This window comes from Corvus hawaiiensis, chromosome 13 (genome assembly GCF_020740725.1).
Source record: "Corvus hawaiiensis isolate bCorHaw1 chromosome 13, bCorHaw1.pri.cur, whole genome shotgun sequence".
Classification (NCBI taxonomy): Eukaryota; Metazoa; Chordata; class Aves; order Passeriformes; family Corvidae; genus Corvus; species Corvus hawaiiensis.
The window spans coordinates 16,807,771-16,835,332 of record NC_063225.1 but is presented as its reverse complement, the minus strand read 5'-3'; the positions used below and the strand labels follow the sequence as shown (position 1 = coordinate 16,835,332).

The window sequence follows — 27,562 nt, the reverse complement described above, 5'->3', positions numbered from 1 at the left end:
TGGAGAAAAGTTTTTTTAGAATTTAATCCTAGAGCATAATCATCCAGGCAATTGGAAATTAGATGCACATGAATCAAGTGAATGCAACTTTCTAGCCTCTGCATCTTGTTCCATCACTTTAAACAACCTTTAATATCCAAAATGAATGTTGCAGTGGCCTCCTATAGACCAATTAACAAAGTATCACATTCATGAAGTTTCTCTAAATTTGTAATTATCAGATGCATGAATCAGCCATCCGACTTTGTTCATGTTCCTATTTTGCAAGTCACAAAGCACATTATGAATGAGAAGGACCATAACTATTTACACAAGTGTGAATAATAATGCTTTAACTGTTTAGTACTTAGGCACAAACCAGATTTAAACAGTGGTTTATTAGAAGATTCAAACAGTACTTCTGAGGAACTGGCCTGTCTAGAAGCACCAAACTACAGATTGAACCTGGACTCCAATATGGGCCAATTTATTACATGAGGACTCAGTGACTCTACATAATGCTAGAAAATTAAAGATAGAACAAGTTACAGTACAGAAACCATTCTAAATCTCCTTGCCACACAGATCTTGTCCTCTGAATATATAAAGATTACCAGAGTGAAGCTTTTAGGTGAGGCAGCCCAGCGTTTCACAGTTGTCAGTGGCCATTCCTGCAACACTTCCTTGGTCTTCTCATCCACACGCATCACTGAGTCCTTGGTGACCCCCAGCAAACGAGGAACCAGCTTGTTTTTGCCTTTCATTTTTTCCTATAAAAAGGTGTGGAAGATTGTTTTCCACACAAACGTGGCTTGCCACAGGAGAAAGGAAGCGCAAGATAGAATATACTGACACAGGGAAGAAACTGGCATGCAGACAGTGACAATTTAAAACTCCAGGCTTAGTTTGTCTGTTTACAGGCAATGATTTTCAAGCAATGCATTAAGAAGCTCTGGTCTTTAGTGCATCTTTACCACTCAGTTCAAAAGACAATCCCTCTTCTCAGTCCTCCAGGAAACTGAAATATTTTAGTGGTTGAGGTATCAAACCTTTGCTTAGTGAGGGATCTGAGGTAATCCACAACCAAGGATACAGGATGGTCACAGCAAGAGCTGCATTACCTTAACAAGAAAAAATGACACCCCGTAGGTGCGCAGGGAACGCGCCAGCTTCACATACTTCACTTTGGCTTCTATTTCAGTCATCTCACCACAGTTTTTGTGCTCCTGTAAGAAAGTTCAGTACCAATTAGGCAGAACCTGCACTTTCTGGAAACAAAAAAAGGGTACAGCTTTTATCTGTTTCAGGATGCTTAGTTAATACTCATTACAATTAGAATATTTGAAAAAATACCAGGTAGAAATGTTAGCAAAACTATCATATAATCCCTCACATCAGAGAAAATAAACAACCTGGGCAAATAGAACACTTGTCTTTGACCATCAACCATTCAATCTGTCTCAGACAATGCACATTTGAACCATTTCTGACACAGTTTAAAATTCTAGGTATTCCTGCTATTTGACACCATTAGGTTTCATACAATTAATGTCTCTTCACTCAGCTTTAAAAAAATCACTTACATGTACCAGCAGCCTTTTTTTCCCCCCCAGAAACAGATTATTTATTCCTGCTTTGTGCCCAGAACTTCTGATCCATGACAGCCTCACATTTTGTATTTCACCATTTCTCATGTCTTTCAGGTACTTCCAAATAGGCCTTTTTTTGCCAGTTGCAACACTATCCAGCATTTTTTTCCATTACACAAAAATAATTCTACAGCAGAGGAACAATGATTTTTCTAAATAGTTCATCCTGAAATACTCATCTAAGTGTGCCTTGTAACTCAGTCTCTATTTATTATTTAAAAAACTTGCTCATTAGTAGATTGATTATTACCTATAAGTAATGACATGTACCCATCTTATGTATTCAAACTTCTCCCAGCATCTGCTCTCCTATCCCAGACCACTGTGCTGAAAATCGTATCCAAACGCCTGGCTACTTAAATCCTGTTTGTGGGATTCCCTATCCCACCCTATCTTCCTCTCACGTGCTTCTGAACTGCTGGGTGCCACCTCTTTCATGCTAACTGATGGCAGCAGGGGGAGCACCAGGAACATGGGAAACGCCTTCCCACTCCACTTGCTCCCACCTCGACAGTGTGGGAGCTTCCAAGGGGGAGGCCTGGGAGAAGCAACCGCAACTCCAAAAACCTCTTGCATCCCAAGAACATAGTCTGCTCCTACCTGTCAACTTCAGCACAGAGAACACACCCAGAATCCCGAAAGAGCAAGGAGCACAAATGGAGTCACTGCAGATGGAATATTTGGTGAAAAACACCTGCCAAGCTCCAGAATTTTATGACTTGGTAAACAGCTGGGTTTTTTTTCAAAAAGACAACTCACATACTCCACCTTGCTGTTACATCTCTGCCCAGATCAGTGCCCTCACTGATAAGCTTCTGGGCCATGCACTAAAGCATGCAATGACAGATACTACTCATAGGTCTAATCTGACACAGGCAAAAATTCCATGCTATGAACAGCATGGCTACAATACTCAGAGGTGAATAAATTTGGTTTTTGCTTGAATTGCAATGTCACTGCACCACCTAAAGGTGCACACAAAAGTGTTAGACATACTGATCTACAAGGAGTACTGAAAACTCCAGGTAGAACAGACCTACAAAGTTACAGAATTCTTCAGCTGGCAGTGTAGCAGACAAATGAAAGGATGTGATCTGTTCCTGCTCCTGTCTCCCAGGTTGAGATCACAGATCTCTGGTGTGTCCTTCCAGAAGCCAGATGACTTTTTCTCACCTGTTGACCTCAGAATTTTCCAACTTCCACTGTATTGCCGAACTTGTATTTCAGTGGGCAGAGATATCTGGTGCATCTACAGTACTCAGACTCTGAGATCACTTCTAACAGTACCAGTATATTTTACCATTTTATACTCAACTGCTCCAGTCTTTCACAATGGGATGATTCCCACACAGACCACTGAATTCAAGCATTAACAAGCAGAATTGAGGCTCATTTTTGAAATCAAAACTGGCTTTCCTAAACGTTGTCTATTTTAGTACAAATATGCATCTTTATATTTCAATGCAACTGACAAAAAGATCTTAAAAATACTGAACTTTCACTATCTCCCTTTAACAAAGCACATTTCTTCACCAGTGAAGAAAAAAGGATCAGGACAATAAATCTGCTGAAGAAATAAAATGAAAGCTGTCAAATACTTCATATTTCATTTTCTGATAGCTATACAGTTCAAATATACACAAAGTATACACCTGGGAAATATCAGATTTTTCTTATAAAGGTAGTGAAACTATAGTAGTTTTATCAGCCTCACAATTACCTGAAATATTCTCTTTTCAGCCCCTCTTTGTTTGGTATATTCTTTAGGCAGGAATTCTTTCAGGCTAGGGGGAAAAAAAAGAAGATATTCCAAAGTTAATGGTTCTTTCTTGAGGAAGGATGCTTTCCATACATCTTTACTGGCACTAGGTTCCCCCAGCAGGTCATTTTCCACCTGAAGAAACTTGCACTGTTAAAATAATTAGTCTCTAAGGATTCCCCCTACTTTAGACTATTAAGAATCACAGAAATAGTATGACTGGAGAATGTCCTCCTTATTTTGATGTATTCTGTAAACAAACAACACTTAACACTGAAGGCTAGAACTACCTATTAAGATACAAAGTTAGAAGTTTTGAGAAGCATGGATTGTTTTAAATAAGATTGGCAAAAAACCTGCTCAGCTGTTCCTAGGGAGTTGCTTTGGTTTTATTATCTTGAGGGGATGGGTATTTGTGTTGAGTTTTTTGTTTATGTTACTGTGCTTTTTTTGTGTGTGTGTGTTTTAAACACAAAAGCCTGCCATTGCAGACAATCGACAAAATAGCTTGAAGGACTAAATTAGGATTTCATGCTTCAAAAATACTACCCAGTACTGAGATCACACATTTTGTCCTTTCCATGAAGTTCTAGCATTATAAAACAAAGTAAGAACAACTGTTCTTGCTAATCTTTCTTCTGATTTTGTAGTAGCTACATCTCACTAAAACATGATAATGAAAACTTTTCTTGGGGACTTACTTACAAAGACATCATGGGGTAGGGAAGGCTGAAGAGCCAAATTAAAACTGTAGGTAAGGACTGAATACAGCTTATTGTCTTAAATGCTGGTGTCTCTAGTATGAAACAACTGGTGCTTTTATACAGAATTTCACAGGTTCAAACCAGTTTAGTTAAATTCAATCCCAAGGCAAATTAAAAAAACAACAAACCCAAACCTGAATTAAACAGTTTAATTCTGGAAATGGATTTACATAAACAAATTATAGTTATCAATGCAGTTTAAATTCTAGAGTTAATTTTCTCAGCTATCCATATGTATATGTTCTGATAAACTCTCAAAACCATTACATTTTTAAGCCTGTCTACTTACCTTTCAACTAATGTAACACTTTAGATAACACTGCTAAGCAAACATTACTTGGAGCTTCATAAGCAGCAAGAGTTAAGAAAATAATTTGGGCTCTGTCCACTAAACAGCAATTGTAATGCCCCTGCACATGAGAGTGGCAGTTGGACTGGAAGCTTTTTCCTCCTATCACCTTCCATTATTTTTAAATCAAGAGACAAGTGATCACACCTCAGCTGAAACGGTGAAATGCCAGTCATGAACAGACTGAAATTATTTTAATTCTACTTATAATCCAGATATTTTCTTTACAAACACAGTTTCACTTTATTTTGCAGCTATTTTGGAGCTAGCAAAATGAATGGAAATACCTTATAATTTAGCCTTCCCTAATCCCTTAAATTACACATATTAGAAGGACATTGAACTCAGTTAAAAACAGCTAATAGCAAGCAGTGTTGATTTAACTTGATTTACACTGAGTTTCATCTTCTAGTTCCTTAAAAAATTATGCATGAGTGCCAACATTTAGATTGTTTTTCATTAGCATAAAGGTGTTTGTGAAAAATACAGCTTAATTCAGCAAACCAGCTTAGATTCAAGAATTGGGCTCAGCATCAAGCTCAATTATCATTTGCAGCTTTTCTGTTTGCCAGTGTGCTTGCGAAGAAGTGGAAGTGTGCAGTTGGAGGTGTTCCTTTCCTATCTGCAGACAAACAGTGCGAGCTCTTTATTAGATATTCTCTCAGCAAATTCAGCCCCAGGGTACCTCCATAGGTGCCATGCAAAACTGCATCTGTACCATGACGGGCACAAAGAAGGACTACTTGTAATTTGATAGTTTAATGCTTTCACAATTTACTTTGGCATGAGCTTCAAGGGAATTCCAACAACCAATGCCAACGTCTTAGCAAGATGCAGGCAATAATCTTTATCTGTGCCAAGAATACTTTAGCAACGACCGAAAAGGATACAAAAGGTCTCTCTACACAAACATATTGTAGACATGGCAAACTAAACTAAGCTATTTCCAAACAATTTCATGAAATACTAGTGTTATTCTGTTCTATGCTGTTTTCTGTACGAGCTGACAGATTCCCCTTAAGGGAACCTATAGCAACTTGAGGTTTCAGTAGCAAGTGACTGGATACCTCTCAAATGTATTTCACACACTGAGCTACAGCATACCGTTTATATAAAAATAAAACTACTTTCTTACTTGAAAAGAACCAGTGTTTATGCACCAAACAGTAGAAGACAGTTGGATGAAACTTTAAAAAATGCTCGCTCTTTTTCAAGGGGATAAAAAAACCAAAACAAACTAAGAAGTTTTTTTTTCTGAAAGGATGAGAGATGCGTCTTCAGAAAAAAAAATTGAGCATTTAACAACACTGTTTCTATATATGGTTCATAGTGAGCCAGGATCACTTGGCTCATTTAGACTCACAAAACAAAAGCATGAGGTTTCACAAAAAGGCTGTCATGAAGGCTATGTAAAACCAAATGCATCGACACTAAATCATAAACATGTACACTTCAAATTAGGAGACAATGACCAGGGTCTTACAGTTCTGGAGCAGCTTCATCTACAGAGGACAAAAACTGAATTACCTCTAAATCAGAAATACTTAATTTTATGAAACTGATTAAACACCAGGACAGAGAGCAATTACACTTGGTTACCTGCCAAGTTTGGTTCTAATACAATCAAAGCCCTAAATGGAAATAAAACAACAGTAGAGAAAATGCCCTGCAAAACATAAGGTTCTAAATTTTGGAATTTTGGTTCAAAATCATTTCCACTGGAGTAACATTCTTTTTCTAATATATGGTTCAGTTATAAATATGTTTCATCTCTATTAGAATTAAAAAAAGATAATGCACATTGTATGAGTGATGGCTATTTCGTGATGGACTCCAAACTATCCAGCGCTGCGTACAAAGTAGAAGCATCATCCAGCTAGCAGCTTCAGTCTGCCATAAAACACACTTACTATAGGGAGTTTGAAAAAACCAAGTAGTACATTAGAAAATCCTAGAAAAATTTAAGCAATGGAGCACTGTACAGCAGTTTGCAAAAGCTGCTGGTTAAGCTCGTGGGAAATCACTGCTCTAAAAATTAAAAGCAACTACGGGGAACACCTAACTCTTGAAATCATTACCATGACACAAGATTAGCTTATCATGAGATAATACCCCAATGGTTTGCTGCAGGAATACTCTTCAGTGAGTGGAGGGAGAAAGGAAGAATAAGCAGACAATGGACAAATCCCAGAAAAAGATTGTTGTGTTAACTGGTCACAGTTCTAGGAAATAAAAACCAGGAGTACACTGAAGCTGTTACACTGAGCCCCTGTAATTCCTAGACATGAGTAGTTCTAACAGGAAAGGTTCATGGGCCAATCAGGAGCAGACAGATAGTAAAAAGAAAAGCTGATTATTAATTGAACTGAAAGATGTTTATTTGCATAACTGAACTGCTGCTTCAGGAATATCTTTCAGAAGTGAAGTGCTTCAAACACCCAATGCTGCAGCAATGCATGTTCCACAGCAAGACACAACTTCACAGCGATTCCCTGCGATACTGTAAACCCCAGAGGGGCTCACAAAGGAAGCCTGAGGCAGCACTGAGCACTCTGCCAGTGGAACAGGACAGAAACCAAATATGCAGCCATTGTTTTGTGCCTCCAATTAAGGTATTTATGAGCCTCGTATGTAGGCAAGGCTCTATGGACTGTGCAGTAAATAGCTCTCTTTTACCTTCCTACACTGCCTTCCTCAGACTTCAGCCCTTGGTTAATTCTACTGCAGGTAAACCAATCAGAAAATCAAAATCAGTAGAAAAGTGGGACATCTAGACTTCAGTCAAACTTAACTTGCCCTGCTGATAGCAGTAAATTAAGTATCACAATAAAAACTAACGATGAGCCACTTGTAAGCAGAACTTCTGGCCATGCCTGAAACAAAGAACACAGTCCTAGAATTCAATTCATACAACACCATGAGAGGGTGAATCTGACCATGTGATTAATACCACTAAAAAGTTTGCAAATTTAAACTCTAAACACAGCAGTATTCATTTTATTTAAATGACAAATCTTCTTTCTAGTCTTGTACTTTCCTAGTACTAAGTGTGTACTTAACTGGCACTCTGGGAGGAGCCAGTGCCCTGTGCTGTCTAATAAGCTACTGCCAAAGGTCCCCTCATCAGCTGAGGCTGCTGATTCGTGCAATAAGGCTCCTTTCACTGGGAGATTTGCTATAGAAAACACACTTTATCTGATTACCTCTGCTTGGAGTAATAAAATGTGTTTAATCTGTGACAACTCAACATTAGTTACACTTGAGGTCACCCAAATTTAGAAGTTAGAAGTGTTTACTCTAAAAATCCAGGTTTGTGTTTGTGTTCTACATGAGGTCCAAACTGGATCTGTGCTTGAAAGCCTCCAAATTCACAGGCCTTCTCAAAGGAGACGGGATGGGAACCATTCAGAATGTCATCACGAGCCTAGAGAAGATAAACAAAGATATGTCAGGGACACCCAAAACAACTATTCCAGCTCAAATTCCTTGAAAGCTTGAATATAGCCAGCAACACACACTTCTCCTTCTGAATGTCCTTATTATTCCATCCTGGATGTGTATGTGACTAATAAAACAAAGGGCTAGATTATTTCTTTGTGAGTATCTATGGAGACTTACTGAAGCTATGATCAAAAAGAGAACTTGACAGCCATTTCCTGATGCATGTAAATAAAATACAACATGCACATACACTTCTCTGTGTGTACACACATATATACAGATACGTGTCTGTGCATATACACACATTGAAAAGCTTTCATCCTACTGCCTCATATAGGAGGGAAAAGGACCTCCATAACTAGTATGTAAAAACTAAATTACTATTAGAGATATGGCAACAATAGAAGGCACACAGCATTTTTTTTTCCTTCTGTATAAATTTGGCAGTCATTGAAGATGACAGATTTTTATAGCTCTGGCAATAGAAGGCTCACCTATCCATACACAAAGCAATGACAAAGCATTATCAACACATACTGTCATACCAGCCTGAATGAAATATTTTAGTGGCAGAAGAACAGCTCAGTATGGTAGACTTCTAAAAAAACTTCGAAAATGTATTGATATAAGCAATAGAACAGCCTTATCTTTTGCCTCAGATTTTTAAAATGTAATTTAGAGCAACATCAAGTGTAACAACAGCTCATTTCATCAAACCTTCATTTTTGTTTTTTTACTTAAAAAACCCCCCTACATTTAACAAAGAGTTTAAAAGCCTACTTTTTTCAGACTAAATTGCAGGCAATTGCGATGGCACCTTCAGTTAAATAGTATCTTCTGCATAAAGCTCCTGGCTTTGCTAAGGTATGTACAGTCCCTCTAACAGTTTTGGGAACATGTTTAGATGGACTCCTACTGTGTTCCATGACATGGACCCTTTTGACAGGAAACCTGCCTGCCTTGTGTGCTGTCTGAGTGGAAGACTGGAAAAGAGTGCAGAAGAAGCTCTCTCACTGATCAGGCAGAAGAGAAAAAGACAGGAGAAACACAAAGCTGTTCACAAGACTGACCTGAAACTCCACATTACACAGAGAGCACCATCCAGAGAAGAGAGAGAAGGACTAAAAAGAGCAAACTGGGACTAAAGACGTTTACAAATTTTAAGGAAGCAGGACATGAAAGCCAGTGGATTTTTGCCTCAGTGTCCATTACTGGGTTCAAAGTATTTGATTTTAAAAAATCAGCAAAGCCTCTGTACTATCATGTGGTTTTGGAGAGATAGACAAAAGAGTAAAACTAAAGCACATCCAGAGCTGGAATTCTAGAAGACAGAGTATTTAAACAGCAGAAGTTTTCTAACTAACCTAATAGGTTTCCTCAGCAAGGTAGAAGCTACTGTACCTGAACATAAAGCAAGTTAAGCTGAACAGGATCTCTTGAATCTACATTCTGGTCTGAATAAAAGAACTTCCGTCTCAAGAGTAGCGTTTCATTTTCATCCACTCCTTGCTCTCTGAAGGTCCGGCTGTGATCCAGCCAATTTACTGCAACAGAGCCACAGACATGCACATTGTTAAATCCACACTGTTGCCAGTGTTCAAGGCTGTTGTGAAACTCATGGGATAATTGGCATATCCACTGTGGGGGGAAACTCCACAAGAGATGTTGCTTTCATTTCTGTTTCTAGTCATCAGTGCTGAAGGTTTGCTACAAATGAGAACTGAAAAACAGCACTGCTGATCAACAAGGATATACTACCGCATAAACACCGTTAATATTGTTGACGAAACAACTATAGTAATGTTTTACCACTAAAATTAGATCTTCAAATCTTCACTACAAATTAAGTATACCACATTTTACCTCTAAAACAAATGATTCTGTTTACCTTTCTTATTCCTAAACACAATTTTAGAACATCTTCCTGCTACTTACAATTAACCTTAGTGTCTTACAGCAAAACAGAAAAAACAGTTCTCATGACTTAACACACAAAACAAACCAAATACTGCCTGAGTTCTTTGGCAAACTTCACTGACAGTTAAAATGTATGCCTTCAAACACAAAACTACCTTTTGATGGCTTTCAGTAGTCATCAGCTATTAAATAAGCAACTTTAATCAAGGGACAAAAACGACCCTTCACACTTTAGGTTGGAATACTCCTACCAAACGTAACAAAAAGCACTTCAAAACACCTGCTGACTCTCAGAGGCATTAACTTGCCCATTCACTTCATTTTAAAAATACTCAGTCGCGGACAGCACTACATACAAAGGGATGCAAAATACAGCCAGGAACCAACTGAGACACACTGAATAGTCGAAAAATGCATTCCTGCATGGCTTCCTTGCATTATACTGTGGAAAGATACTAATCAAAGAATTACCCTGGAATACATTACTCACAGTCATCATCTGTATGAAGCTTTGCCTTCAGTTTTTCCATTTTTCTTTCATCACGTAACAGTGTCCTATCTTTCTTAAGTGTTCCTGTACTCTCCTCTTTCTTCTCTTCGATGCTCTCCTGGATTAAGGAATATTCCTCATAATTTGTTATTCCTGGAATTATAAATAAATCCAGTGCTTGTAACAATAAAAATTTAATACATTTTAGGACGGATGAAATATTCTTTTCCACATATTAAAATACCAATGGCTTATTCCAAACACAATAAGTATATGCCAGATGAAATGCTAAAACTGTGTATGGGGAACAAGAAGAATACTCTGCAACTTTTGCATTTAAGACATCTTGCCAATATCTGACCTTGTCTTTCCAATACATCATTTCTTTGTCATATGCTGCATTTGCCACTTTCAGAAAGGTATTAAGCATAAGGTATTTTTTTTCCGTTGCCTATCAAGAGAAGCTGCCAGTTTAAAAACATGATGGAATTTAAAATAGCAGTAAATTCCAAAATGGAGACTGGCTATAGTAAATTTCCATTCAGGGACGCTTACAATTGTTTTCTGAGGACTGAGTAATTTCAGCTTGTCCATGATGTAAAAGAAATGTGGCAGAGCCAACTGATGAACAGAAACCATGTGAAATTTATGATTTTTTAATTTTTTAAAGTGTTAAGACTCAACTCTTCCTGTGAATTTTACATGAAACTGAATCAAAAATCAGTTCACAATATTTAGCAGATGTGCTAGGTTGTTCTCATTTCTTTGTTCTGCGTGGTTTTTGTACTGTTTGGAAAAGCATGGTTATGTTATACCAGACAGCGAATTAAATGCTCACCTATATGACCACATTCATGAAAATAAATCAAACTCATTTTTGAGGTAAATTAGTTACAGCAGATTAGAATCCAACATAGAAAAACTCAAAATTGAAACAGATGATTCACTTTCCAAGTAAAGTAACATAAATCAAATTAAGGCCGCTTGAATTCTAAATGAGATTTAAGCACAGGTTTACGACTTAAATTAAGCCATGTTGGACACATGCTTACAGTGCATGCATTAAATACGGATTTGTTTTCAAAAATGTCTATTTAGCTAAATACTGAGACAGACTATAAGAAATATGACACATTTTTGACCAGCTGCTCTGGATGGCTTCTATATGTTGCTTTACAAATGATACAATTTTGTGATCAACTCTAATCATAACAACGCAAAGTCCTAAGTTTGGGTACATTTCAAGGTCAGCAGTGTTCCTCTTTTATCCAACTAAAACTGAGTATAAATTCAGTTCTAAATCTCTACCCCATTGCAGGAAAGAGTACGTAAATGTAACGTACAATAAAAAATTGGTACCTGTACTGTTGGATAACTTTGTGCCTTCAACTGCTAAATCCTGAAGTTTAAGGATACAGGTGACTCTCTACAGACCTTGATAAAACCTGGACAATGCGTTTCAAGAAAGTGTTTAGTAAATAGTAACTTGAAACAAATTTAAATTTTTCACATGTGCCAATTTCTAGACACATAACGTCCTAACAATCAAAATTTAAATATGGCAGAAAAAAAAGTTCTTAAGCATGTGGGTCCCAGAATCTTACCTATCCTGCTGCAAATGGTAACCAGCAATTCTCCGACTGTTTTAGAATCATCCACCATGACTGTTTTCACTGAACCATCCAACATACGTATTTTCTGAGGTCTCTGTTTCTTTTTGTACTCCAATATATCCTAGGAAAAAAACACAACTGTTTCAAAATGCTTTTGGAAGCCATCACAAGCCAATGCACTACCTTAGATGCCTAAAACAGGATTCCCTTCCCACTCTCCAAGCTGGATTTTTCTTTTGTTACAGAACAGGCAACTTACTCATTTAACAAACTTGAGAAGTGTCTACTTTTAGATCTGCCAATGTAATTTTTCAAGAATTGTCCTAAGTGGTAAGACCTTGTCAGGGCAAGATAGACCAAAGTGCCTTTTTCTGCGAAACCAAGTCCAGCATTTCAAAAGGACTGCAACGCCCTGTGGCTGTAGCAAGCTGGCCAGAATGTGAGCCAGTATGACCTCACCACCTCAACTATACAAGAAACCAACTCTAACACAAGGTCACCTCAAATATAAAGCATATAACAGAAGTTAGTTTTCAACTTTCTGTTAATCATTCTATGAAGACACTACTGACCACAGTAGCTCTCAGTCACAACCTGATGCAGGAAAAAAACTGACATCTGAGGCACAGCAAGGAAAAGGACTAGGTCAAGTTCAGGAACAGGCTCAAGAGCCTCCTACCCCTCCAAATGCTAAACATTCTTCTTGCTATTAAGTAAACAAATTTTTAAGAACATGGTGGTAAAGGAAGAAACAGACTTGCACCATACCCCATTTCTCAGCATGTAATAATCCAGTGTTCTTCCAGCCTCCAGCCATATACCCTTGCGAGGATCATCATCTGACAGGAACAATCCGTAGTCAGAAGCTGCAGAACAGAACAGACAGAGACACATTGAAAAATATCAAACCTAGTAAAGCCAACATGGTTTTATTCAGGGCTATTCAGCTTCAGGGTTAAGCCTACATTACACTTACCTTCCATTCTTAATAAACTCGGGTAGAATTTTTTTTCTGTGTTTCATGAAATATTTAGTTTAGCAGCAGATAGGAGGGTACATCAGGCTTTATAGAAGACTTGAACAAAAGCTTCACTGTCACCTCTTCACATGTCACACATCTACTGTGCATTATATTTGTAACTACTTTTCTTTGAGACAACGTTTTTTAAATGCTCACAGGTCCTGCTCTGGAATTGACTAACCAAAAATACAAGCAAGTTTGGCCTTAACCATAGTGTACTATTTCAAGCAGCAGTTCTATTTTCAAAACACAGTTTGCTTTCAACCCTCGGCAGAATGAGTTTATTATAAACTTGGGAATCTATCTGGTAGATGATTCAGGCTTAGGTATTTAAAAATATACAAGGCTTCTAGAATTATATCCACAACAAACACAGGAAAAACTTGCATCTTTTGAAGGCTAAACAATGTCAATTGATTCTTTCAGAAGTAAATGATAAAGTTTTCATTGCCACACAAAACCAAAACAAACCCAGGCTTAGGTTTCAAAGACTAAACTCCAGATACACAAAATGAAGTATCACGACTTAATTTAAGGCTTATCCATATGCATGAAGAGTCAATACAGACTGTACTTCACAAACAACAAACAACCTTTCAGCAGCTGAGCCTGCTCTGTTTGGAGTTCTGCAGGTTAAGCTAATGCCCCTTCTCATGGCCAGCAGTGCACAGTCTGCTAGAGCAGCTCTGGGCCCTACCTTGTTTACTTTCAGCTGTTGTGTCAGGACCCTTTAAACAGGTAAAAATACCTACAATTTTTGGATAATATTTCATCCTTAAATGCCACGCATAGCAATAATTTACATTTAGCAGCATTTACTTTAAACACACAACTACTTATGCAATTATATAAAAGACCTTACACTTAATTAATAAAAGTGTGACTGACTTACAAATACACAATTTTAAAGGAAGAGTCCTTCCAAAAACAACTGAATAAGATGAAAAACTTTCCCTGGGGATCTTAATTAAAAACTCCCCTGAAAGGTCAAGTCATCTGTACATACAGCAATGTTTATGATACAGATGCAATACAGAATCACATCGCTAAGATTTTAGAATTTGTGCCTATAAATAGGTTGTGACCTTTAGAAACAAAGTGCCTTGCACAGAGCACAGAACTACCAAGGAAGCACAGACTGCTCTGATACTCATTTGTGGGGCATGCACCCAGTAATGAAATCGCAGGAGCTGTGCAACTTGCACATGAAAATCATGGCCACCTTCGTGCTGGGACCAGGCTTCTGGCAGGAGTGAAATGTGCACAGCTGATAGCCACAAGAGCATTTGCTGTTGTGCAGAACAAGTCTATCAACTATACTGCACTACGGTGAGTCTTCTGAGCCACCAAGAAAGGGAAAGGATATATTGGAAACATTCCTGTTCATCACTCAACTTCATAAGGCTTTTTGAAGTTTGTAATTGCACTGCAATAATAAATAAAGGAAAAGCCCTACTATAAAATCTGAGAACTCCTTGGCTTTTCTTTGAGGTTCATGATGTTCAGGGATATTTATCACTCAACGTCTGAATTCAACAGCTGTCTACAAGCTCTGCCTTGAGAGACCAGCATGGTAAGAATGTACAGCTTTTATCTGAAAACTGAAGCTCTGTAACTAGACTTCCAAAGGACTCCTGCAAAGCAGAAGGAATTCTGAGTAATAGTAATGAAGTCCATTACTAGCAAGTTTTTCTAACAATTCAGACAAGATTTTTGAAACGGTTGTAAAGGTGGAGAGCTTAAACCTCAATAAACAACCTGCTTTAAGAATTACATTCCAGTAGCATTATATGCAACACAGCACCAAAGGGCTTTGAAGTACCTGAATTTTTTGACAACTTTGACTACATTAAAACCAGACCTTTTGCCCATGGTATTTCCCAGTCTGCATTCACCTAATTTGCTCAATAGGTACAGAGACAGTTACATTTGATTAACATGTAGCACCATGGTAACTGTGGTATGCACAGCATGGTGATAATTTTAGTTATTAACCAGTTCAAACATTTCTCTTTGCACATTTTGCAGGTATCCAGCCATTCTTTTGTAATTTGTGTTCTCTTCTTTGATGAGGCACAAAATAAGTCTGCCCAGATTTTCTTAGAAAACGTTGCCAGAAACAGTGCTTTAAGTAGGTAATACCAAAAAAATTGCTCTCCAAGCAGCAGAGCAACTTCTCATCTTTTAGGCAAACAAGATATTTATTTAAGAAGTCAAAATTTCACAAAAAACATCCATTGTGGGAAAACCTTTGTCAGGAGAAAAGGAAGAAAGACAACTCAGCTACTTTCTGTCACTTAAAAATCTGTTTGCACTTGTTTCCTTTCACTTCAGAGCCTTACAATTTAAATTAAAAAAAAAAAAAACCAACAACAAAACAAAACAGGAACAGGACAAAGTAAAGAGCCCCCATGGGTTTATATCTATTTTCAGTTCAGGCAATGAACAGACTTTGGACAAATTCAGGAACCCACCTTGCCCTGTTTGAGCCTCTGGCACTCGCTCACGAATAACTCTGCAGGCATCGTACACGGCAGTGGATGGTTCAAACTGCATCGTCTTCACTACATTGCACTGACGGACACAGATCTTCAAGGAAAGGGCTACCATGGTGCCAAGTCACTTGCAAGTGCCTACTAAAGTACCTGAAAAAACAGTAATGGCATTGTTGCTTACAGTTTTCAATTTAATAATTTAATAGATTCAGCTTTTCATTAAACAAATGAAACTAGTTCAGTAGAATTAGATTTATTCAAATGAACTTCTATATGAAGTCTCATTAGTATCAACAAGCTAGAAACTATCCAAAACATGTATTTTTCTTGGTGTAATGGAAATCCCTTTTTGAAAACTTGTGTACACATACTAAATGTTCATACTTTTTTTGAGGTAGGTTGAAATGGTGCATAGAAAAACAATACAGTTATTGGGTATACTGCCAACATATCTACTGCTGACATAAAATTATTTTTCTCTCATCACACATTTTTATTAGACCATTTAGACTTGCTGGTAACCAACAGCTTAAGATAACTGCTTCATCAAAAGTAGGATTTTCTTAGCACATAACTACTCTTCCCTGAAGATTCTGACGTGTGCAATACAGTGTTATGGTTTTTCTCAAGTCTCCATTAGATCTGCTAGATGTTTTTAGCCTGTTGCACAGCTACAAGAGCTTCAAGAATGAGTTATTTTTCATTTCAGTTCTATTTCAGAAACTACACTAAATTTGACGGCATTTTTTTAGAGAAACAGGAAGCTACAGATGCTTTTTGTATTGTTTGATTTTGTAGATAGTCTGGGTTTTGTCTTCAATGTCTTCCCTTGCTGTTTTAACAGTTCAAACCTCTCTTCCATCACTAGACTTTCCACAATGATCTCCAAGAACTCTTCAGAACTTAAATCCTTTCTCCATAAATACAGAATGCACTAGAATCCCCAAATAATTTCTGCATAAATTTATGCATGTGTTTTTAAATAGGAATTTCCCAGGGGATCCTACTGACTAACTTGAAGAGCTGGAAGTTTGTTTTCCTCAAGTTCAGGGGCCTGACTTTACCCTACATATGACCCATATCCCTCGCAACTGCCAACCCCACCAGTGCCTGGTGACTGCAGGCCAGACTACCCCCAACCTTGGCATTCCCAGTTAGCTCCCATTGGTCACCACCAGGTCCAGTACTGCACTCACTCTGGAAGGGCTGTCTATTACCTGTAATAATGCTGTAAGAGGTTACCCTGCATGCATTCCCTGAGTCTCCTGGATTGCCTACAGCTCACGGTGCTACTTTTCCAGCAGCTGCAGGAGTGGATGAAGTCCCTCAGCAGGACGAGGGCCCGTAATGCCACTTGTTGCTGGAGCCAGCACTTTGTAAACAGGCTCCCCTGGATCGGGCAGCCTGCAGCAGACACCAGCCACGAGGTTCTCTTTGTTGCCTCAGACTCTGCAGGCTTTCAACCTGCTCATGGCTGTTCTTCAGAGACAGCTCTTGGCACCCTCCTCCTCTCCCTTCTGAACTGCAGGTAGCCATCGAGAGCCACACCCCAGCCATGGGATTCATCTCACCAGGTTTCAGTAAAGGCAACCGGGCCATAGCTTTCTAGCAGCAAGGTGTACTCCTGTTTGTGTGACCCAATGCTGCACCGGCTAACTTAAAAACAAGCAGAGGTCCTGTTTCTTAGAGAACATTCTTTTAGAAGTACATTGTTTAGGTTCTCAGCTTGTTAATATTTTCACTTTGTGATTGTGCACCACATAAACCATAAACACGTGTGTCAGAAGGCACCTCAAATGTCAGCCTAGCATAGTGCCCTCCATTGTAAAATGATGCATCCCTATGCTGTCCCTGCCAGATGCTCATTTAATCCATTCTGACAAAGCTCCATTGAAATGGAATCCACAGCATCCATAGGTAAACTGCTCCATTTTTATTTTTCTTTTTACTACTTCTAGGGATGGTTCTCCCTTTCACTGGTTTTCAACTTAAGTTCTCCACTCCGCAAAAGAATATTTTTCCCCTTCCCTACATAAACAGACATGCAAATTTATCCCTGACATCTTTAATGCACTTTAACAAGTTGGGAACCTGTTACTGTGTCCTCGCACTGACACTCCTTTCTTTTCAGGGTCAAATTCATCTCAAAGACAGAAGGACTTAAACTGTTTCCTCCAGTTCAGTGCTCTTGGTTTCAGAGGCACCAAAGAATGCTTCATCTGAAAAAGAGCTTATGAAAAGAGTTCATGACTTATCAGTTTCCTCCAACACTGTGTTCTCAAACTCAAGAGAAAGGTTTTCATTTGCCTCTTCCAGATTATCCTCAGGCTCTAAATCTCCCCACTTGGCTTTCAGTAATAAACGGTACAGGCAGTTTCCATCTCCTGGGTAACATCCAGAACAGGACAGCTGTTTTTTCTCAAAAGAACTAAGAACTTGGTCAAGAAAAAGGGCTGAGATCACAGAGAAAAACAAGGGGAAAATATCTTCCAGGCTCCCTTTATCTTCTATACATTGATTCACACCACATTTAAATATTTCTCTGTGCAAGTAATGGACTCTGTGCTTCACCCAAAACCACTCAGTCTGTGGAATGGCTGACCAAAAGTTAAAAGGATGCTGGAAATTAAGAGAATTTTACATTAAATGGTTTGCCTGGTACTGTCTAATTCTCTGCAGGTAATGAAGTAGGAAATTTCTAAATCAGACTGTGACTGATCTGTTTTTGTAAGGTGAAAGACTGGAATAATAAATTATGGATCTGACAGCTTTTGGAGAGACAGCAGCAGCTTCAAGCTCTTAAAAAAACCATAGATGATAACTCAGAGAACCCAGTGCCTGCAGATACATATCACAGTGTGCATGTCAAGGCCTCGAGCTGAACCATCACAGTGCTCATGTTCTGGAAAATCTGAACAAAACAGAAGTCTAACCAGTGCTTGAATTAAAATGAGCAGGCCTGGGTGTGCTCACAGAGATACCTTGCCAGCAAAGCAAACAAGCACAAATACTTCAAGCACATATTATCCAAGGTAATAAGATATAAGGTAAGATAGTAAGATATTATCCAAAGAGGTTATAAAGGACTGAAAAGTAGAACAAGCAATAAGTAACTTCAAGCTGGAGGAATATGTGCCTCTGGGTTAAGGAGTGATTATACATGATTAGCCAGAACATCTATGGCAGGAGCACACTCCAGCACAGGAGCAGGAAGGAAACACTGGCCCAGCTGGGTCACCATGGGCTCTGGTCCCTGTACCTCAGCAGGACAAAGCTTGAGCAGACACCTCCACTCCATTTGCACAGCCTTTCTGCAAGCCTCAGCTGAGTTACTGTATCCTTCCCCAAAGCTCCCTGCCTGGACACATTCTCACTAGAGCTAGGATGCTGTTACTATTAAATTACAAAAGGTGTGGACTTAGAAGCAGATACATATTCCACGAACTGTTAAAATATTTTTCTTTCATAATTTCTCTTCATTAAAAAAGCTTTCTGAAATTCTAAGGACCAATATTTACAAAACGAAACATCTCTTCATATCTTGTAAAGTAGGTATTTTCAGTGAAACAATTTGAACATTAAATACAAAAAAAACGTTCTCTGATGAAACACACATATTAAAAGATCTTAGGTCTATTTTCCCTGAAATAAATCTGTAAATTGCCTATTGCAAATAAAAACTGAATAATTCAAACAAAACCCCCAATATATTTGTTTGAGAAATGTCCCTAAATTAACAGGAAGAAAGTTGACGCCAAAACACGCCCACCCTTAATTTCCGCCGAAAATTAATTTAAAATTGCTTTTCCTCCTGGTGTCATTCAAGAGGAGCAAAACAGAACTAACCAGGACTGCCAAAGCTGAGTAACAAACTAATTTGTTCATATCCTACTGCACTTCTTCCTCTATCAGTCCCAAAAGTAATTTCTAGAAAAGTTTTTTTCTAACTAAGCAGTAATTTCTACACACTGGCTGTGCTACCATAGTAAATGAACAGTTTTTGCATGGATTTACTCTCAAAATTCCTTGTTCCACTTCTGCTTCACCAACAAATGGCTTTCCCAACCAGCTCCCTAAAAAGCCTTCTGTAGCAGTATGCAAAAATGAGTTGTCTGCTCTTTGTGAATGTGTCTATGTTAAAATGTTAAAAGCACTGAGATAGATGACACACTTATGATCAAGTTCAGACTTGCCCTAGTTAGAAAGCTTCCATGATTTTTTGTCAGTCTCATTAAGCTAGTACTGAATCAGTGTAGGATCCAACTCTACACTACTGAAAACTTCACAAGTCAAATCAATACTCTGAATGTGAGCCTCAGGTAATGTAAAAAACTGGTCTCCATTCCAGAATATCTTGCTGAGATTCATAACATAATAAAACCACAATTACAGGAATTCCAGAAAAGATACCCCAATAAACTAAATTGTACCTGAGAGCCCAGCTCTGCTAGACTGGGAAGGTGGCACTGACATTACAATTACCTCATCAGCTGCTGTACATAGAGACAGACCAAGGCAAGGGGCAGCAGAGTTATCTCAAGAAGCATTTTACAAGGCCTCTCAAGAGACATGTAACACAAGGTAAATGGCTGTTTCTCCAAATACTGACAAGGACAGAAGCTTGCATCACACAATTTCAACAGGAAACTATCATCAAGCCAAAAGCATAAAATAAAACAGCAGAATAAAGATGCATGGGAGAAAGGGGATTTAGAGGGGAAACCAGTTAGTGCACACTGACCTCCCTGATCACTCACCTACTCATCTGGCTTAATTCCTACCCTCATATCTGTGGTGTCTGAGCTGATGAAGCCATGACTTTATCTGTGTATTTTCAACTGCAATGCTAAGCAAACAGAGAATGCAAAATGTCAGCTCAATGCTATGAAGGTATGAGCATTTCTTTGCCTTTCATTTCACATCCTTGCCAATAGAGTGTTGAGGTAACACATAGCCCAAAACCACCTGCATGTGAAAACCAGGTAAATGTGCAACAGCCATCGCTGACATTGCCAAACATGCACCACACCCACTCAGTTAAAGGAAAGTTGTCACCGCCAGTGCTATGGCTAAAAGCAAAGCTGTGCCATGATTTAGTAAAAGTCTGTCTCCCTGGAGATATTTCTTAACTGGTTCATTCAAGCTTGGGCAAACACAAATCTAGGTCATGAGACTGTCACAGCCTAAAAGCCTGTATGTGTACATGCTAATAGAGGCAAAGCTATGTATTTTTATACTAGACTAACTTTGTAACAAAATCCAGTGGAACAGAAGTCCTCTATCCTTTTCAGTATTCCCACCAACTACCTGCTGGCACTGGGCACCAGCAATACAGGACACATGACATTTTCTGTTGCTCACAGAGGCTGAACATCTAATTCTATTGTACACATGAAATACTTGTTTAGTGGATTGATGCCTGTTAAGACCTCCTTGACCAAAATGCACTCAGAAGCACAAACCAAGTTGAACTGATAGCTTTCTATACTTCCAAAATTATGAACGTAAATGAAAGTGTCATCCTTCAAAAATCAAGGATAATGGAGCCACAAAGAAGGCAAACAGGCAGCTGACTGCAGAGGCACAGAGAGTAACAACACCCATTTTACTATTAACTCACAACAGCACCTGTGTTAGCATCTTATCATACAAGAGGTGACACTACACCTTTCAAGAAGCCCTCTCTTTAGTGCTCCATCACTGTCAGTTTGTAACTCATTTATCCCACAATGCTCTTAACAGCGCTTAAGGGCTGCCATTAATAGGCTTTTTTAGAAGACTAAGCTGATTCTCCACCAGAGCACGGTATGGGAGCCAAACTATCATCTGTGGGTTGTATGCCTTAAATGCACGCCCACACGTCACAGCAAAGCCATCATCAACACTTTGCTGGACAAGACACTGTGAAGACGTCATCACCGGTCATTGCCACTCCACTGGGAACGGTGTTGAGGTGCTCTCAGGGATAACTATCACTTACGCACAGATATCACACTTGTAAACACCGGACTGGAAATTGTGTCTTGTCAGTAAGTTAGAATCTCTTCTTGTGATCAGAAGGAAACAAAACAATATCTCATTTTCCCTCTAATTAGCTCAAAGATGAAGGCAAGTGCAGTAAACCAATAGAATAAAAGTTGATGTTCTAAATGGGCAGTAAAGTACAAAGATATGAACTTGGAGGGTCCAGAAGTAGCGTGCAACCTCAGACACCATACACTGTCTGGGGTGGCTAATCAGAGCTCTTGAAGCTTGAACAAGCAAGCAAAAAAGCATAACTCTTCCTTTCATCAGTTAGAATACAAGGAACTTAACACTGTACAGCACTAAACATCGTTTATTCTGTTTGCAAGTGTGCACAGACAATTAAAATGCAAGAACTCTCACATGAGCCCCTGCCCAAAGAAAATCCCTGCTCAACTACTGTGGTTGTATACACACACCACACACACTGATAAGCAAGTTTACCTTAAAAACCTACAAGAATCTCAGGGAAAATTCACTGCATTTATCTGCAGCATGCAGTACTAAATTTTACAAACAAACTACTTGGATAAAAAAACCCCACAGCAAAACAAAGATGAACCAGGGCAAGTTTTGAAAGACTACTATGAAAGCAGGCTGTAATTATTTAGTAAGCATTAACAGATACCATTCTCAGTTCACGCTTTATAGTCATACAGCAACAGCATCTATTTTCCTAAGAACCCAGCAAGGTAGTTCCCTCAAGCAGAATTATGCAAGAGACCAAAATATTTGAGCATAATTAGGAGTTGTTTACAGGACAGTCAGCTTATTAGTAATTCAGCTTCAGTTTGCTTTTTAAGTCAAAAGGCATATTTGCAAACTAACTTGCTTGTATGTATCCTCAAAAGGAAGTAGGAATTTTAAGAAACTACAGGAGGAATGCCACTGTCCCAGACAGAGCTGAAACAGCTTTTAGATAAGATAAGCAAAAAGCTAGACCGGAGCTAGTTGTAACAGAGAAATCACAAGCCTCAGGAGCAAGAGTCTCCACTACGGCAGTCAATGACATGTCTTTGAAAAGGCCTTCCAGGCTTTTGTTCCTATTTTGTAAGAACACTGCAAGAGAAAACCAAAACCAGAAACATGAGTTTCTGTAGAAATCAGAAGTGAATCACATCCTTTAGCTAGGTTCCTGTCCCAGAGTCTTTGGTAGGACAGTAGTAAATATAAGCACAGACTATTACTAAAATAGTATCTGATGTATAGAAGACATTTTTATTTGGTGTGGGTCTGGTTGAGAGCTTTTTTCCTCTTTTTAAAGGGTTGGCTGTTGGGTTTTGGAGGGGTGCTTTATTTTTTTAAGCCCAACTCCTGTAAGGTTAGTCTAGGTCCATCTCAAGCACTGCAACTTGCTTACAGTGGGATATATTCTTATATGCTTATACAGCTTCAAGTATATTTTCTGATCTCTAGTACCTAGGTAAATTATAGGATAAGAAAAATAAACAAAGATTAAAAATACTTCCTATTCTGTGGAAAAGTTCTGCTAACAGAAAACTGATTCTCCAAAGCAGCAGATGTGACTATTTGAAACATTTCACCCAGATTCTAAATCACACTTAGTAATAGTTTGAACTACGAAGTGGGCTGTTAACACAGCTCTGTATATTCACACTATTTTCAACTGCTTAAATACTGTAAGGTTTTGAAGGACAATTTTAAAGCTTTTATGTTGAAGTTTACAATCACGTCAATGCTTTTTTTTCCCCATTGAATTAACTGAAGCCACCACTCAGACTTTTGAGCTCCATCTGCCATTCTTGGGAGGCACCACAAAATTGGATGTAATAAATGACTGAGAGTTCTTATTTGAGTCATTTAATGGCACAGCTAGGATATGACCTCTTGGTCTTGGTCATATCATACCGTGGTCTAACTATTACTCTGCATTTTCTATTTTACTACTCCTTTTAAGTGACATGTTTTGGCAGAGAAACAGTATTGCAAAGTTCCAGATAAACCGTCATGGTAAACCATATATGGATTCTTCTTTTGCTTTCCTTCCACTTGCCTGAACATCATCTGATGGTGTCCAGGAACTTCTTGATCGTTGTTTTTATGAAGAACAGCAGTCAACAGTTACCTCATACACTTCTACTTGATTATCTCCCTTAGGGAACATAAAGGCAACTAACAGGCTGCTCGAGTTTCTTACAGGTTTTATAACCAACCTTCTTTATTTGTTACAGAAGCTGAACTATTTCATAACATAAAATCCACTTAGCTACTGAGATCACTGCAGTAAGTCCACATTGATCATTTTGATCAGCATCGCCATCCAGAATTAGATGGGGTTGCTGAGTCTTCAGAAACAGCTTTGCTACACAGAAGAAAATTAGTGAAGCTCAAATACAGTAATTTTTTTGCCAGTCCTGTGATGGGGTTTATATGGAATGGTTCTCTGCTCTCATTGATTCCATCTGAAATGGTGGACTTAACAGGCACTGAAATTGCTCTTGGTAGGTTTTGATCCATTTGTCCTAAAAATCAATTAATACAATTACTTAAAGCAGATAACTTAAAAAGGAAGTAAGGCAGAAAAAAAGGAACATTTATGAAATGTTATTTGAATGAATGCAACTGTAGTTTAGCAAGTCAGCATTCCACTTCTAAGTAAGCCTAGAAGAACGTGGAAGAGTTCACAGAACTGGTAGTCATGCTGGTAGCCAAACATAATCTCCACAATAAGCCTCATCTGCTCATCTAGAATCTTCACGAATTGAGGGTGAAGGCAAAGGGATTTCTTGCAGGCCCATTTGAAAAGCAAGAGGCTTCGTAAAGAGCCCAGTCATTTAGTGAAAATTCAGGTTGACAGTTTAGAGACTGACTGTCATTTATATCACGGAAAGCATGGCAAAGTGAGTCCCAGACAAAGTTACAGGTACTCTTTAGGCAAGCTAACCCAATTTTTCTCTGTTCAAGTATACAGAATGCACTAAAATCCCTTCCACGTTAAAACAGCCATATACAGAAAAATGTAGTGCACTTTAAAATCACATAGCTCAAAACAAATCCAAATGGTAGCTTGAGCTACTGTTTTTGTTTAAATCTTCAGGATCTGAGTTTGTCAGGAATACAAATTCTAGCAAAACCACTGTCACAGAAAATACTCATTTCCATAGTGTTTTTTGTTCCAAGACAGTGATTTAAACAAAGAAACAAACAAACAAAAATAAAAAGGCAACTAAGGGAATAGTGAATACTATCTGGCTTAACCACCAGAATATAAATCCAGAACTTCTCATAGTGGTACAAACCCCCACCCCCCCCAAATGCTCAGCATGCAGCCTAAAGCTGACTTCCATAATACACTACGTATAAATATAAAACGGCATTAGATACTGATGATTCTGGTCTTCTCATTAAACGCCACCACTACGTGCTATTTATGTAGGTCAGATATATATCACGGTTACAGTAATAAAATACTGGTCAAAAAGTAAAGAAAAACATTCTGCTGATAGGCCACTGTGAAAAGTCAGTAAAAACTAAAGATTAAGTAAGTATGTGCAGTAAAGAAAAAATCTTAGGGTTTACTCTGAGGTAAAAATATGATCATTTAAGAAGCTACTACACGCTAATACAGGATTAAAGAAAATCATAATTAAGAATCAGACTATCAGAACACATATAAAGAAGCCTTATGGTACAACCAACTCTAAAAGGATTACTAATGTTTCTAATACTTTAGGTATTTGATTCTCTGATCTGTACAGGTAATATTTTATAGAGTAATTTCTTTGCTTAGGCACCTCTTACTGTGACTAACATCAAGTGTTACTGTAGTTTTTTCAACAACTAACAGACATTTTGGCCAGTCATTTCCAGCGTCGTCTAAACTTGTGTAAACAGAACTCTGCTGCCATCATGGACATTCTCTTTGAAACAGAATTAAGCACAGAACAAATGAAACATGAGTAAAATAACCCAGCTAACACTGAGTCCAAACTAGGCTAAAACAAAAAAACCCCAGAGGTTAATACTGGAGGAGTCAACATCAACCTAACAATCAAGCTGGCAGCAGTACTTTTAACAGAATTTGTTGCAAGCAAAACAATTCTCTGCTGGAATCCTAATATGAACCACCGATCATAAGGTTATGGGCCTGGAGTAAAAATGAAAAAAATCTCTGCGTGCTTCCCACAGATATTTTTCAGACTTGAAGATGCATTTTTGGTGTCACTTATGCAGAGTGTTACCAGTGTTGAAAATGAACATAAACTTTTCCTTGCAAAAACAATTGGACAAGAACTGTGATCCTACTGATTCAACCCAACCCAACTTTTTTTCGGCACAAAATGTTATTGAAGAGGCCTCAGGAATCACAGCATGGAGTTTTTAGCAAAAAAGGTACATGACAACTCACTGGAAATGACAGGCCAAAGAGACACTTGCAATAACAATCCTGAAAAGCCATCAAGTGAACCATGCTAACTATTATATGCAATTCCTCTCTGAATCTTTCAATACTGCTGTTGGAAGTTCCATAAAGAGGCAGATTGTCCAGGATCAGATGGTGAATCAAGTCCACCAGAACAATTCACTTCATGGCATTTCTTCAACCCTTGCTTTACATGGTTATATGCACTGGAACTACTCCACAGGCAGCTGAGCTGGATTCTTGGAACGAAATGCAGCGTGTTAGAAGCCAAGACACTGGTCACTCCTTAAGATCAGTAAGAATACCTGTGAACGTGAAGTGTTTTTTGAAACTTGAACTATTACTCTCTTATTCTCCTACAGCAAGCAGACTAAACAAGTTTTAGAAAACCTAAGCACACAAAACAAGTAAGAAGAACAACTCAGCTCAACAGGTTAGGGTTTTTTCCCATTAGCACCAGGTAAGTTCACTAGTTTAGCACACTTTTGGCCTAATAATACCTAGTGGAGAACTCAAAACAAAGCCAAGCACTACTTAAATCTAAATTATAATTAATCCAGTTATGCTTCTACCCCTTAAACACTTGGGTCTCTATCCCATCTACTGTAGTATCATCCAGACAATTTTTTCTCACAAGCAATCTCAATTTGGCATCAACATGAGATTAACACAACTTTTTAATAACTCATCATTCTTTATCAATTTTCACATCATGGAGATAAAAGGGTTTACAGAAAAATAGCAAAAATTTAAAAATCTGCATGCCAGTGAAGACAGCAATCCTAATCCAACATACATCCCTCATTAGAAAGGGGGTCACATGGAACTGTCATCATGATCCTGGAGAACCACAGACAACAGTTTGCACCATCTGAGTTGTAGACTGTGTGTATTCATAAAATATGCCAAACAGAAAAACAGCAGATCATGCAATCTCCTCCCACTGGGTTTCAATAGCAACTAAAAAAAGCTTTTCTTGCTCTTCCAACCTCCATTACTTACTTGAGATTTACCACACACAGTTACCAACCATAGTTTTCAATATTTAGAATACCAATGCTTTGGCTGATGCTACTGAAGCAAGGTTGAATGAGCTTAGTGCATGATCTCGTCATTTCTTGATGCCAACACCTGAATAGAGAGGGAAGGGAAGGAACAACAAGGTGTCCCAAAACTTAACCATTTCATGCCATCTGAAAGGCCAGCTGTAAACATTTCTGAACCTCAGATTCTGGCAGAGATGTCAGACTCTGCTTTTTGATTACTACATTATTTTTTATTAAATAAGAACACTTCTTCCAACAGAAGAAACAAACAGGGAATGGCTAGTCGAAAGAACTTTGAGTACAGCTTACAGAGGGGTAAAGAGGAAAAAAAAAAAAGAGCAGCCGAGGAAAGGAAAAAGACCTATAGCAATAGACTGCAGAAGGCTCAGTTACTACCAGAATCAGCAACACTAAAGAAAACAGAAAAGCTGCGCAAGAACAGTGTGCTTGCACCCATCAAATCAACATCTCTGTCACAGCCACAAAAGAGGACAACACGGAGACTGAGCTCCAGCTTTAAGAGTACTACCTATCCCTCCAAGGGAAAAGCTCGTACCTACCGGATAAGGAAGGACAGAAATCAGAAGTGTCATCCTTTCAAAAATTTATGAACAGGGTTAAGTTCGAGAAA

General features: G+C 38.4%; 1 protein-coding gene across 5 annotated transcripts in view; it reads right to left on the bottom strand.

Moving 5' to 3' along the window:
- The window catches only part of TLN2 (talin 2), a 187,224-nt gene that overhangs the window by 74,732 nt on the left and 84,930 nt on the right, over positions 1-27,562 (bottom strand). For all 5 annotated transcript variants that reach the window (XM_048318039.1, XM_048318037.1, XM_048318041.1 and 2 more), the window contains 9 exons: positions 15,457-15,627; positions 12,730-12,827; positions 11,953-12,082; positions 10,349-10,501; positions 9,343-9,485; positions 7,797-7,924; positions 3,349-3,412; positions 1,101-1,205; positions 594-749 (listed from right to left, as the gene is read on the bottom strand). In XM_048318039.1, coding sequence (XP_048173996.1) covers positions 594-749; positions 1,101-1,205; positions 3,349-3,412; positions 7,797-7,924; positions 9,343-9,485; positions 10,349-10,501; positions 11,953-12,082; positions 12,730-12,827; positions 15,457-15,592 — 1,113 coding nt within the window. In that variant the 5' untranslated portion in view covers positions 15,593-15,627. The remainder of the gene's footprint in view (positions 1-593; positions 750-1,100; positions 1,206-3,348; positions 3,413-7,796; positions 7,925-9,342; positions 9,486-10,348; positions 10,502-11,952; positions 12,083-12,729; positions 12,828-15,456; positions 15,628-27,562) is intronic.